This window comes from Pocillopora damicornis, chromosome 14 (genome assembly GCF_964200805.1).
Source record: "Pocillopora damicornis chromosome 14, jaPocDami1.2, whole genome shotgun sequence".
Classification (NCBI taxonomy): Eukaryota; Metazoa; Cnidaria; class Anthozoa; order Scleractinia; family Pocilloporidae; genus Pocillopora; species Pocillopora damicornis.
The window spans coordinates 6,633,741-6,649,057 of record NC_142683.1 but is presented as its reverse complement, the minus strand read 5'-3'; the positions used below and the strand labels follow the sequence as shown (position 1 = coordinate 6,649,057).

The window sequence follows — 15,317 nt, the reverse complement described above, 5'->3', positions numbered from 1 at the left end:
GGTATTTTAGCGCCTAGCAAGGTTTAAAGTGACATTTACAACGCTATCCATGGACGTATTGGCAACAGAGAAGTGTTTCGCCGAAGTAGCAACATAACGGTAAACACTGCAACTTTGAACGCTTCGTACAAGGTCAATATACTTTGACCGAAAAATTTATATCCTTCTAATGTCTGATTCATCACTGTAATTGGTTTCAAAAGCGTGAGATTTTGTTGAAACAATTATTTTAAAATCATCTCCAACGCTCCATCTAATTTGATATGCAATACTTGGAAATTTATTTTTCATTCGCTTCTGCAGTTTTTCGATGTTTATCGAATGATATTACATTAAAAGGCCTTTATCTTCATAACTGCGTAGTTTTCTCATTATTTTGTGTTGCGATAGTGATTTTTGAAGCAAAAGAAATTCATTTTTAAATAGTATTAGGTAACCTCTACTTGGAAGATAAAAATCGGCCGATTTTAATTTTTTAGCCAGAGATCATCGGCCGTTTCTTAGGCGCAGGGCCTCTTAAAAAGCCATCACCTCATTGAGACCCTTTACTAATAGTCTTGTTTCATTGGAAAAGGGACTTGAGTAAATAATGATATCGTTATATCAAATCCTGATGACAGGTATTTGTTTTAAACAAGTAGCTTGTGTCAATGAATCTTGTGCAAAAACCTCGTGCACGCTTTTAACTACATCTTTTTTCCTTCCGATTAATCTTTTTCCACTTGAATGGTTGACCGACGGTCAGACAAAGTATACGTAACGATTTCTCGCCTTACTTCATGATCGATATTCAGGGAAGTAACTTGACTTCGAGCTATTTATCGACGAAATGACGTTTAAATTTTCAAATTTATCGCCTAAATTTCGAGGTGTTTGCTGTAGCTAGCAAAAAACAAAAACTCAAAGGCAGTCTATCAGAGTATTCCATGAATTAGGGGTCACTGTTTTGTTAATCACCTGCAAGATCACCTGGGAAAATTCTGCTGTACGTGTAATACATACATACGCTTGATGATCGAGTATTAGTTTGTGTTTCCTTTTCTCCGCATGAGCTCAAACTTATGATCAATTTTGCGTGTCAAAAGCTGCGCATGTATATGTCTTTGGCAGATAATGTTGGGAAATACAAGCTTTTCAGTACCGTGTACCGTAAAGCGGTATGTTAATAGAACGTTTATGATCAGAGTGAGACAATTTAGAAATGGTGAAGACACCGTAAGATAGTGATAACAAAACAAACAGTGTAAACGAAATGCAAATTGTTAATTGTCACGAATATAACTGCAAGTTTAATGAAGCATGTTTAAACACGTGGGAACATTCAAACTCGTAAAATCTTTTACTGGCAAGAAGCTACGTGACTGATACTTGAAATCTACTTTTCTTGGGGAGAAAAACTTTGTGGCCCAACTAACAAACCCATAAATTACAATTGTTTCGCAAACTATGCACCTCCCGCCGCATGTATTTAGATAACATGTTCTCCTTTCAGCCATTTACACCTACCTACTTGGCAGTAACGTTGTCCTAGGAAAAAGCAAAGAGAAAAAGGCCCAATTCGAATAAATTAACGCAAAGCATTTTGCAATTTGTGCTAAACATTAACGTTACAGCTGTTATGAGGCTCTTTCAGTACGTATTCCTTCAAGAAAGCGGGTCTCTTTTACTGTTAAAACATGTTTTGTTTTGTTTTTTCTAATTTTAAGAATGCTATCTGCATGCCTGATTAGACGTAGCGATTAGTGGAAAGAAAACCAAAAACAAAACCTTTTCGCGCAGTTTTTTTTTTATATACATATTTTGAGAAGACAGACCAGAATATCTAAGAAGTCTTACCATTTTATTAAGGTTGGTGCCTACCAGTCTTATAGTTGGAACATAATAATATGAAAACATTTAACGTGAAGGGAAGGCATCAAGGGCTACGTAATCTCTTGAACATTGCCGTTACGAAAAATTGTCTAAGTTAAGTCCTAGAACATTCTATAGAAGACTCTAGAACCCGAAGTAATCCAGCCGTGACCTTCTTGTATATCAACATTCTGGAACGTTCTATTTCTTATGCAATTACTCAGATTTAGAAACCGTGTTAAACTACTTAATTTAGTTCTTTAGAGAAGTTTCTAGATCCTTGGAATTTATGTAGATAAGAGCGATAGTTTCGTCAAAAAAGTGAAGTGTATGTGAGTGTGAAGAAGCTTAGTGCTGCAAAGTCGAGAAGTCAACTACGTGGAAATGAATCAGTTTGCTGCTGTTACCGACGATCCTGAGTTTTGTCTAGGAACAACCCCACTCTACATTGACACTCGTAACAATTGCATAGGAAACAACTCGCGTGGCATGCAGGAAGTTGGAAAAATCGAATAGATTAAATGCCCGGCAGTCAGTCCTAATTGTTGGACTTTTAGTCTATTTGAGACCATGCCCGGCTGACGGGCATTTAGCCACACCGTAAAATTTAAGAAAAAGGATCGCATATTTCGAATGATGAAGAACGACTGTTATTGGCATATTTAGAGGAACACCTGTCCCACTTTGTAATAATGGTCGCACTCTTTAATACCTGTGGCACTCTGCAATAAAATTGTCGCACTTTGTCAGGACAAATCATCATCCCTGTCAATAAAAATCATAGTTCCGAAAAATGCCACTCACGTACAACCCCCTTAGTCACAGCTTGCGAATAATTTTTGCTTGCTTCACACTATGGGTAAAGGTCCAAATTAGATATTATATTTCGTATTTGTATATAAGCAAGCTTTCTTACCCAACTTGTAGAAACTCCCTGAGGTCCGCTATTGTCAGACGAAACTCGTAAGAGATTTTTAAAAAAAGTTTTCATTATGTCGGTTCGCCCAGTGCCGCTAAATACTTTATTATTAAATAAAAAAGTTTTAAAAACGAAACCGATTTTTCGAACCGAAATGCATCGGGTCGCTTTTAGAGAGACTGGTCAATCAGGCGTACTTGCCTTCCGACCAGCGATATGTACAAAGTTTATTTTAAAGTTCGACAAATGCTGTTACAAAGTCCGACAGCTTTTACAATACAAAGCACAAGTGTTGCTGTATTACAAAGTGCCACAGTTATTTATAATTAATAGTGCGGCGATTATTTCAAAGTGCGAAACAATTGAATTCTATGCCAGCTTTGGCGCAGCCACTTGCAAGAAGGAAAAACAAAAAGAAAAGCGGTTTGAAAAGTTTGTAAAAAAATACATATGTACGAGAATAATTAAGATATCCTGCTAATGTTTTAAGATTAGTGCCAGACCTCATTAATTAGACATAAAAGTTATGAAAACATATTGCTCTGAGATAAAAGTTATCGCGGCTATCTAACATATCAAACAAGAAACAAATCGAGAGACACGCAGGAAGTTGCTTTGTGCGATAAAGTACTCATAACTCGGCTATTGTTGATGTTCAGCACATCCCACTCTAACTTAAAGACATATTACAGCAGAGGTAAATAAGGCTGAGTTTGGGTAAGGTAAGTTATCTCTTTACATTTATTGGATCATGTAACAAGTTTCTTTCCTTTATTTGTCTGAGTAAGCTTCTATAACACAACCCTGATATGGCATATAACGTTTCGTCTACTACAAACAATAATTTGGAGACTCCAGTAATTGACAAAAACTATCAACATACTCCCAGGGAATGCAAAGTACTTTCGGTGCGGAAGTTAGAGAAAGTTGGTCTGGTTCGTTCGTAAAAATTGTGACGACAAAATAAGTTCTGATGGTTACTAAAGGGGGGAACTGTTTCTAATAACAAAAAGAAGAAAGATTGGCCAATATACACTTGCAGTTCTCGCCTAGTGTGGGTATAGCGAGGTGTGGATTCATGATCACGAGGGGAAGTTTGGAGACGGCGAGAAAAGCGTAAGAGTCGCTCGAGACGCAGCTGAGAACAATGTTATCTGCTTTAGTGCTCTATGACGTAGCTGACACAATTTGTGCATGAAAAAAGCGTTTTATCCCAAATGTCGGTTTTATCAGATATTATCTTGTTATCCGAAAAGTGTGCCACAAATAAAATGCAAGACAAAATGATTTAGAAATATTTCTGGACCAATTCGTTATTCCGACAAGAGCTAATTGATAGAAGAGAGAAGCGAGAGTTAATTATTCACTGACTCTATATTCTGGTATTTTTCGAGCTTTGTTAAAGCTATTTTCATGGCCAACCTGGCGAAGCTATTTCGCTTTTCCATCCAACGCCTGCTTAGACAGTGCGAAGTAAAATCTTTGTCCGGTACAATAGAACGGCCGTAGTCCTTGTTCTTAAAAGTGGTTTACTGTCTGGGTCATACTCCACTTAATATTTGTTTCTGCGTAAAACCGCTGGAGTACACTGTTCAGCCGGCTCTTAGTGTTCGATTTGAATAGGAACCACATGATTTTGAGTGCAATTTGATGTTGATAAGCACGAGTAAATGGATATTACTAAAAGCGGTAATGGAGAACGAGGAATAGGAAATAGGAAATGGGAAAGGGAATGGCAGACCTTATTTAATTTCAAGATGGAAGATAAAAGTTATATTTTCATCTCAGTGTTTTTGATACATAACACTTTTGCTAAAAAGAGATTTAAAGTCACTTCCGAAAATTAAAGAAAAAACATCCAACGCTCCGTGTGATGAAGAATTCATAACTTGACTATCATTGGTGTTTAGAAGCAGCAACTGTCGACATTTAGCACAACCCACTCAACACTAGGAGACATACTCCTGCTGAGGTAAATTGAGGCCAAAATTCGATATTTCTATTCCATTTATCAGATCATCTTCAAAGTTTCATTTGTTCATGTCTTTGGGTAAGCTTTGCATAGCAAAACCTCATTATGGCATATTAAACTTTGTTTTTTACGGATTTTTGTTTGGAGACTCTAGAAATTAAGAAAAATTAATAATAAATAAACTATCATGGAACTTTACGAAAATTGAAAACCTCGGAATGAACGGTGCTTTCAGTACAAAAGTAAAGAAAACAAATATCTGAAATCAAAACTCTTCGGCTGTTTTAAATTACAACAACGAGCAAACGCTAACAATTGCAAATGAGAAAATCATCGAAAAAAATAAACAAATACGGTAGATAATTTTTGTTTTTTCCCTTTCAACGCGACCCAATGAAATAACCGGAAACGATAATCATTTTTCAATGAAATAATTTTTGCCGGCTGATTTTATGGGACCTGGACTGTTTCTCGGTTGATTAAAAAGCAGAACTCGGCCAACATCTAGCTTTCTTTACTCCCCGCTCGTTTCAATAACTCATGTGAAGTGCAGTGTCACTTCTTACTGCTGTCGATGATTAGGTTTTCGTAACTTAATTGAACTGAACACGTTCATTTGTTTAATATTAATACGTTCAACCAGTGGAGGCCGAAGGTAACTACAACAAAACCTTTTTGAATTGACTTCTCCTTCTAAGGTGTAAATTGAGGTATTAATTTGACTGAAAATCCATATTCAACTTAATCTTAGCATTGTTAACTGTGTTGATCGGTACTTAATTTGTGTGCAGCAATTGGCACCTACATTCACCTCAGAATGAATCCAAAGTTCTGGCTGGCAACCGTGTTTGTGATGTCCCAGATTGGTGTACTCAACGCCAACAGCCAGTGTCATGTAATCGAAAGCTCCATTGGTGGAATGAGCCTGAGAGGTCACGTGTTTAAAATGTATCGCGATCAGTTGCCTGAAGAGTGTTTTTACCTGTGTGAGGAAGAAGTCACTTGTCAGAGTTACAATGTCGTCATTGGTCAAAACATCTGTGAACTGAACAATCGTACAAAGGAAGCACGACCGGAAGATTTTATGCCGGATCAGAGGCGATTTTACATGAAGCGTTCTAGAAACAGAGGTACCCTTTACGTTCCCTCGACTAACTTTTTGCATTTGCGTTTCTGGGAAAACTTTTTAAAATTTTTCATTCATGATTACAGAAAAGTCAGATTTCAGAGAAACAAAATTTATATATTTAGATATATTTCTATGGCGAGCCTTTTGATGATTCAATTTCGGAGATTGTTTCAATATTGGTAATTAAAAGCATTTCAAAATACAGAGACAAGTCAAAATTAAAGGAACGACGTTTTGGAATCACCGTCTCATCAACATCATCGTGGGAAGATAATATTTGACTTAATTATGAAGTCAAGCACCTCTTTTCCTTAGTCACTTAGAAAATGGTTTGACGATGATACGGAAATGTTGGCTTGTTTCGCTGCGTTATTGTTACTGTCTTCCATCTCATTTCTTAGTCTGGATCTGATAGAATTAGCAAAGTTTTTATTTCTTTCTGCTTTTACGCAAGCAGGAAAGGTAGGAGGGTTTTTTTTTTCTCTCCTGTCGCATCAGGAGGTATCGAACTGCATGATGGTGTAGATTCTTGCATGAAATTTGTTTTTTCTGACGTAGTTCCCCTCGGATCCATCAAAGAACTTCCGGCGGAAACCTGTGGTGAGATTAAAGCCAGTGAAGGGAACCAGGTGGCTGACGGGAAATACTGGATTTACTCTGAAGAGAATAGCGAGGTCATCGAGGCCTATTGTAAAGGTAAATTGTCTGATTTAATTAGTGGACTAATTCATCACCCCACTGCCTGCTAACGCGTTCTCCTGCTCCGACTTCTTTTTTAAACTTACCAAAATAATATCTCGTCGCAGTGTTTCTGCAAAAAAGGGGAATTATAGAGAAGAAAGGTTTTTACTTTTCTGTAATTCAAATAGAACTATAAACTCCGAGAAGAAGATTAGTCAATGACATGAATTGTTCTTTCCCTTATACAAAATTGTTTTAATGACGAATGGGAATAGATTAAAACAACTATCCAGATCACGACACCGAAAAGGAAAATGGTTTACCTTTTTTATTACTGGAATTTATCCTGCAAATGGCTGTTAGCCCAATACCATTCGAAAATGCATTGGCTGATAGTAGCTATTTTTTTAAATACAGTTTAATTAACTTTAAAAAATATCTAGCTATCTTATTACTATATCTTAGAGAGCTGGCAAAAGATAAATGGTGAAGAACCTGCCTGCTTTGGAACCAAAAATAATCAGTATGGTTCCTTCAACATGAAAAAGAGTGGACGAGTGAAAACAATGAAGCTTATTCACAGGTCAGGGTCGGTGCGCTGCAACGATAACACTATTTCATCCTACTGGGGCTGCACCAACCCAACATATGGAGAAAATTTGATGACAATCATCACAGATGCCAATAAGGAGGCCATTCTGCCCCCTGTCGAAGACTTGAAAGCTTTACCTTCCAGTTCTTTTGGAAACAAAATACACTTTTACAGTCTTCCTGGATATCACCATGAATCAACTGAGCTGGTTTTTCGCAACCTAGTCAATCCATTGTCTCTCTCGAGCAACCAGGAGATGCAGATATGGTACGGACAGGATTGGGTGGACGTCGGAGAGGAAGACAACAGCGGTGAAACTTGTGTTGATGTGTATGCATGGTATGAGTGAGTCTGCTCACTGCCCTCAGTTGCCTTCGATAATTTTAAACGTAGAAGTAAAACATTAGATTAGAAACGAACGCCATTCATGTACAAGATTCCGAGTAACATTTGTAGGAAGACAAACCTTTTTTCAATGTTTAAGGACTGCTATGTCTTCGTTCTATTCCCGACAGAAAAGAGAAACATGACAGGACGGATAATGCATGCACTGTAAGTACCTCCCGTTGTTCCATACAAAGCCTTAGAAAAGTTTTCTAAGGCTTTGTATGGGACAACGGGAGGTACTTACAGTCCACGCGTTTTTCCGTCCTGTCATGACCGTAGGGATCAGAATGGTTTTTATTGTAATATCGCTCAAGATCACAGAGGAAGGCGTGATATTTTTCAGTCGATTAGTTTTGCCTAGTCTTGCTCAGCCTGGTACATCTTACTAAGTAGTATAGTATTCATAGTCGAGTGAAATTTTAACTGTATGAGAAGTTTTTTTAATCAATAAATTCGTGCATGTAAGTGGTTGTCAGGCTCCTGTGGTTATTTATAGTGGGTTTCGTACTCAAGCTCGATTTCAAAAAAGGTAAAAAATGGAGGCGAAATAGAACTAAGGAAGGCAAAAGAAAGGAAAGAACACAAAACAAAAACAAACACCCTCCCGAAAGTCTATTTTTTATCATAACATCGAAGACCTGCGATCCTTCCTAAAAACTCCCTCAAAAAATATTTGGATAATCGACGCCAGGGAAAAACTTCAACCAAGGGCCCTTGACTAGTTCTATCCGATTTTTTTTTTTTTTTTTTAGTGAAATTTTTTTTTTTCAAAAAATATCCATAGGGAAAAATTATCTATGTATACATTTTAATTAAAGTATAGGGCTGAGTAGAGTTTCAATCAGTCTGTAACTATACGAGTGAACAACAAAATCTGGCAATCGCGAACCTGGAGTAAGAGATGTTAATCACAAACAGAATATACGATCCAGTTTCCTGTTACCAATTCATGAAGACTATCAAATGCTCATCGGTGACACTCATTCAAAACCCACAATTTAACAACAATGTACCATCTTTGAATGAACTTGACGCTTGCAAATGAGGCAAAATATGCTAACATGATGTGTAGACTGCCCTTTACACATTTGTGAGAACGTGCAAACTGTCCTATCGTTGTTTGTGCTCGAGTCGGGATGCTGATGATCAAACAACCTCCTCAAATTTGTTATAGCTTTGATTACACACAGAATGCGAGGACACAATTGCGTTGCCACTTAAATTAACTCGAACAATAAGAAACAAAGAATCGACGTCGTGGAAAAATCAACGGATACTTGAAAAGGTAATTTAGAATTATCAAACGGAGTTGATAATCGACTGAATATATGCATATAAACGCACAAACAACCCACAATTCCTCCAATTGCTCTGGCGAGTGGTTAACGCCCGAAACGTCAGCTTTTAAACTCTTTACAGTGGCCGATTTACGTTATCAACTCAGTTGATAATACTAAATTACCTTGTTATACTCTACCTACTTGAAAGATCTGGCTCCAGTTGTCAGGGTTGGATAACGAGATCCTGCAGTCAGTAAAAATCTCTACCCGGTGGATGGTGCAGTACGTTTTGCTATCGCTTTTCTGCTGGAAAGCAATTGATCAGTTGCATTGCATATCAAGACCCAAAACGTTGACAATTCACGAAAATAGATTGGCATGATGATCTGGCGAGGTGTTACCGTTGCCCTTGACAAAATTTTGTCCGCTCTAGGAACCAATTAGATGGCAGGATTTATCGCTGTGCGCGTGCTTTATTGGAAAAAATATTGCTAACGTATTTAGCCTCTCTGTATGAATTTTATGTTCCTTTTTGGTCAGAAAACTAAATTCGATGATAATTGACCACCACGCTGACTCAATATTCGTTGAACAGGAAAACTGTAATTTTCCAGGGTTGTTTTGACACAGAGAGAAATGCTTCACTAGCTTCATTTGGATAACATTGCTCTCCTCTTAGATTGATAACAACTCTCAAATGGAAATGATGCAAACTTTACATTTCAATTGTGTTGTGAAACTCATCGGATTGTGCAAGTTAACTCTTTAACTCCCATAAGTGACCAAGACAGAATTTCTCCCCACAATATCAATACGATATCAACTAAACAAGTGATGAGAATAAAGAAAAATATTAATTTGGGAATAATTACTTGATCCAATACTAAATTCTTTGAACTAACATTACAAGAATTGTATGCTTGACTGAAAGGAGAATTACAAATTTGATCTGGGAGTTAAAAGGTTTAAGGAAGAGATGCCCCAGGAATACCATTCTAAGCTATTCTATCAGTTCTTCAAGAGTTTAAGTTGAAGGAAAACAAGTTAGAAACTTCGCAACAAACTTCTAACCATCAGCGTGACACACAGTACTAATTTTCGTGGTCACTCATCAGCTACTCGCATTCGTCTACTGTCGACGTTTTGAGGTATGCCATTTAGATATCTTTTTTAACCAGGAGGGAGGGATGACTCCGTTGTTCTCCTGTATGCGCCGCCGTCGAGACACCACTGCCAGTATGACAACTACAATAGAAGCGCCTCGCAAAGTTTGCTCTGCTTAGCGTGAGGACAGTGACAGTAGCTAACAAAGGGATGGCCATAACAGGCTTCTAGCGGGTTATTATTGACTAATTTGCCACGAGTGTGAAAGCTTTGTTGTTTATGTTGTTAAGAGTTGAACTATGTATTGTCTTGTGGAAGTTTTTGTTTGTAATTTCATTGAATAGTATCAGCCTAGGATCTCATACGCAGAGGTGGTCTCTTTGAGCGAAGCCACAAGACCTCTCTCCTTCTTTCAGATTTTTACTCAGGCTTTGGCTTTAACGTTGTGTTTTATCGTTTATTCTGAGGGTGCAAACGTCATCTCGCCCACGCCTGCATCAGTATCAACAAAAACAACAAAAGTGGTGACGGTTACAACCCCATCAGTAACCAATTTAAGTTCAGAACCTGCTTCAAAGACCATCCATGTAAGTTCTACTTAAGTGTATGCGTTAAGGCCACAAGATCCTTCTCCATCCAATCCTCTTACCACATACACAATGGAGCACAACGCTCCCCTCCCTCCCCCTTTACGAAAGCCCGACAATGGTAATCAAGTATGTTCCTCAGTGAATGAAGAATTTTTTTCCTATAGACCCCCAACTAAGGGTCATGTTGCACACCCCCACAGTTAGGAACAGCCTTTGGGTACTCATACTTTGCCAGATGAAGCCCATTTGAGGGTTCATGACATTTTGTTTCAAGTCCTCGAAAAAATTCTGCGCCTAATTTTTGTGAGAGTGGAGTGCATCTTTGAGGCAATTCACGCTCTAATTGAATCAGAGCGTGATCACTTGTAACAAAGTGGAGAAATGTGTGAGAAGCTAGGAAAAGTTACAGCCCAATGAAGAGTGTTATTTAAAGATGAAAATGAGAAATAGCTAGCCAACTCAGGAGGACATGGGCTATAGAACATTGAACCTGAGAAAAAACAGAAAATTGTGAAATATTTGTTTTATCGCTGAAAACCAAAACCACGAGTTAATGATCTTTCCTACAATCTGTTTTCATTAGAACTTCGTAAGGAGCGACATTAACGTAATGTATTATAACTAATGTCAAGTCGGGTACATGTAGATCAGTATTTTGACGTAATTAGCATTATGTTAGTCGTTTTTGATGTATTTCGTAGTTTCATTTCGGAAAAACATTATTTGATACCAGAAACCCTATCGTCTAATTTTCTGACTGGTGTTCTCGGTTTCGAAGACAAGGAAAAAGTTGCAGCAACTGTTATAAAGAACAGAAATGTAGTTCTTGCGATGGAGCATAAGAAAGGAATGAACGACCGCTGTCTTTTGACCATAGAAAAACATATTTGCTGGTCTTCATCCCAATTCCTTTAACTTTGTCCCATTCCTCAATGGAAAGCGAATCCTTTAACACGCCGCCGTAAAGTTCTGAAAGTAATTAATGCCGTGACGATTGATCTGCGCATAGTTAGACGATTATTTCACATACATTTGAATTAAGAGCTCAATTGCACATGACGTAATGAAGAACTTCGCCACAAAATCCACAAAGTCACTTTAAATCTACTTTAAAAATCTTTTACTATATTTTTGTACTCTCACAGGTATCAAAATACAAAGCTAAAAATATCAGAAACTGCTTTGTCCATCCTCGCCAAGTAACATCACCTCCTATGATAAAATCAAACGATTAAACAAGAAAAGAGAAAACGCATTAAAAAAAGTTATTTCAAAACTCAATTATATGGCGATCGAAAGAAACAATATGTCTCAATATTTTCAATCGCCTAAGAGTTGCAGAAGATGTCGGTTTTCTATAATGACGATGTTCTCAATGCCTTGATTGTAATTATGTCATAGTCACTCGGGAAACTGAGATGATCTGAGGGATTATAAGGAGCCAGACTTTATTGAGGGTAGGAAAGATTAGCTGCCTTGTTTCTTAGGGCAAAAGGAATGAAATAGGCCAAAAATGTTGAAAATATGACCTCTTTACTCCCAGCTACAAGTAAACTACAGCCACGAAGTAATTTAGTATTATCAACTGAGTTGATAACGTAAATTGACAATCGTAAAGAGTTTCAAAGCTGACGTTTCGAGCCAACAGAGAGAAGAGAATCGGCTAAATTTTTTTCCCATTAAAAAAAGTTAATACTCACATCATTCTGATATGCTTCAGAGAATGCGGCTTTTCCAGAGTCCTTGTTTGCTTGTTCTTCTGATTCCTGTTTGGTAAAACCAAGAGATTAAGACAACTTGCTGACAAGCTGATTGACAAACTGAATGAATGAAAGACCACCTGACCGACTACCAGCCTGATTGAGTCATTGACTGACTGAATGACCAGGAGACCGACTCACTCGCTGACTAACTGAATGTTAAGTTCTGATTGATCAATATTCCAGCATCTTGGTGATTTTTCTTTTCGCTGATGGAGGCGTGCCTGGATGTAGCTAGATGATTTACTGATTGATTTGTTTGCTGGATGCCTGCCTTTCAGGCTGATTAAATGAAAAACTAATTGATTGACTGACTGACCAGGAGACCGAGTGGACCACTCAAGAAGTGGGGAGAAACACGAGACGTAGTCGAGTGTTTCTCCCTACACTTCTTTCGTGCTCTAGCCGCTTCCTGCGTGCTTTATAACAGAACAGAGCACAGTCAAGGCTTCTCTATTTGTTAATCAAACTAAAAGTTAAGAGCAGGGGCGCTTTATATTCAACAAAAATCACCGTTTCAAAATTTCGAAATTTTCGGTGGTCGAATGGAACGCATCCGACCGCATCCCAGAATTTGAGGTCACGTGCTCTGCAACACAGAGCATGCTGGGTTTACTTTGTTGTGTTTCAAGTTAGCGGGCTTTTTAAATATTTACGAGTCGTTAGAACAGGATGACTGCGATGATGAGCTATACCATTCTCAACAGCAACCACGATGCAATATTTCCGGCTGCAGTTGCCTGCTTTATGCGGAGAACATTAAATCGCTACATTAAGTGTCCCAATGGTGAGCGTTTACATATATATATATATATATATCAGTGTGTGAGTAAAGTGTTTACAGTGGTGTTTATAAATACTGAGATAACATAATTAAAATTGAAATCAACAGCTCACCTCGCTCGTGAAATTGAAGCAACATTCCATGTCGAAGGGAAATTCCCTGGTGTTGTTGGTCTTATTGATGCTACTCGTGTGTATTCGTGCCCCTGAGCATGAACCAGATGCCTACATAAACTGGAAGAAATGTCACAGTTAAGCTGAGAAACTACAGAGGAGCCGCTTCATATGTTAAGCCCATTAAAGGATTGGTAGCAAAAGTCTGTGCAAAATACTGATTTGGAGCATTTTACATTTCTTCCAATATCATTAAGAAAATATGGACTCCACATAAATCATAACTTTTCTCTACTACTTTTCAGACAGTATGTGATGAAAATATGGTGTTTCTGGATATAGAGGCAGGTTGGCCTGGCTCTTTTCACGACTCTAGAGTTCTTAGGAACTCTGGGCCGTACCAAACAGCTGCCACTAAATTTCCAGGTGACACACATCTCCTTGGGGATGGGGGTTACCTTTTGTTGAGGTCAGTAGATTGTCCATTATTTTAATATATTAAAATAGTTTTTCACACAAAAGCTTCAACCCTAAATTCTATGTGCCTCTTCAATATGAATTTTAGTAAGAATACATTGATGTTTAATGCTTGTGATATAGAAACCAGTAAAGCTCATCCCATAATTGCACCAGTTTTCACTAATACACTCATGTTGTATGACATATCTTTTCTTTTGTTAAAACATACAGAAATCTTTAGCTAAGTCAGCTCTATGGCAAATTGGACGTCACGTATTTTTTTTATTTCAGATGGTTGATTACCCTATTTCGAGATAATGGCCATTTGACACGAAGACAAAGACAGTTTAACACAGCCCTTCCTGCTGTACGCCAGAGAGTGGAGAGATCCTTCTCTCTTCTCAAAGGAAGATGGCAAAAGCTTCAATATCTTGATCACCTTGATTTAGCCATGGCAGTGAAAATAATAACTGCTACTTGTGTCCTTCATAATTTTTGTTTGTTATATGATGATTTTGATGATGGGTATTTCCTACCAGGTCATGCTGATGGCATAGAAGATGGCGGAAGTGAGCAACGAGAACCACCAGATCATGGAGCAGCACAGAAGAAGGTGTACCTTATGAACACTGTTCCTGCTCAATAGAAGCAAAGAAACTTAAAAATTTGCTCTTTCACTCCAGAGATCTCAATATCAATTCTCCTTACTCTATGCCATACTTTTCCTGTAACTTAGCTCTGAAAATTAGATAATGGACAATATCCCCAAGTTGATATTTTCTTTCCTCTCATCATCCTTCTGCTTGACAATGTATTTACATTGGAAGGAGAAATAACTCATTATTCACTCCTGGAAGTGAAAGGGTTAAAGAGAGGAAATTACCTGTTACAGGTGTTTGAATTTGTATTGGCCAATTCATATATTTATAGGGCTCATAGACAGTTCCCATGGGTGTGTAAATCCCATATCTCTCCATAGAGATATCATTCACCTCAAAACTGACACTTTTTTCCTTACTTCTCAAGAATAACCTTTTTTCTAAAATATCTCTCTGATTCAAAGAGGCTTTTTAATAATAACTTGAAATAAATGTGTTTACATGCTGCTTGTGTATATAATTTGATATGAATCTGTGAGAGATGAACATCCTCAGTGTTCATCACCAGTCAGCGCAATGAGTTGTGATGTCCGGTCATAATTATACTTTAAACTTTCCTTCCTGGGCTTTGTTGCTGAGAATATATTATCAATAGTTTCTGTTTCGCATTCAAGGCCTCTGTACATGGTTAACCCAACATAATTCATTTTAAATTGAGACATGAGCTTCCAGGATGGTTGTGGTGGTTTCAAAACATTTTACAAATCTTAATATGTACATAGAAATGCTCAAATAGTTAACAAGTAATATGAACTTTTATCTGCCTAAAAGCTTGAAATACTTACATTTATCTTTTTAATATCTCCACAATTTGCTTAAAAACTGCTTTTCGTATCTTTCGTCTCCCTTAGAAGGTTTAACTTTTGTTCTTCAGCCTTTCCCTTTTTTTCGGTATTTGCTTTTAGGAAAGAAAACAAACAAATCTACACTTTGATCTGCATAAAAGCCAGATGGTTTTTTCTCGAATCTCTTCAATACTCATTTTTTAATATCTCGAGAAATTGGCTAAAAAAACTGGTTTTGTTTTAATCTTTCAT

The 15,317-nt window shown here is 37.6% G+C and overlaps 1 protein-coding gene and 1 long non-coding RNA gene across 2 annotated transcripts; one reads left to right on the top strand and one right to left on the bottom strand.

The window, feature by feature from the left end:
• Positions 1–3,283: 3,283 nt before the first annotated feature.
• On the top strand, positions 3,284–7,687 carry LOC113665496 (uncharacterized). The gene is made up of 4 exons (XM_089193198.1): positions 3,284–3,492; positions 5,534–5,872; positions 6,430–6,567; positions 7,018–7,687. The coding sequence occupies exons 2-4, from the start codon at positions 5,560–5,562 to the stop codon at positions 7,491–7,493; spliced, it is 927 nt and encodes a 308-aa protein (XP_089049324.1). The 5' UTR covers positions 3,284–3,492; positions 5,534–5,559; the 3' UTR covers positions 7,494–7,687.
• Positions 7,688–11,608: 3,921 nt separating this feature from the next.
• Positions 11,609–12,396, bottom strand: LOC149034202 (uncharacterized). Its single transcript, XR_016182759.1, has 2 exons — positions 12,206–12,396; positions 11,609–11,717 (listed from the first exon to the last, which is right to left on the bottom strand). It is a non-coding gene; the product is annotated as an uncharacterized LOC149034202 (long non-coding RNA).
• Between the last annotated feature and the right edge of the window lie 2,921 nt (positions 12,397–15,317).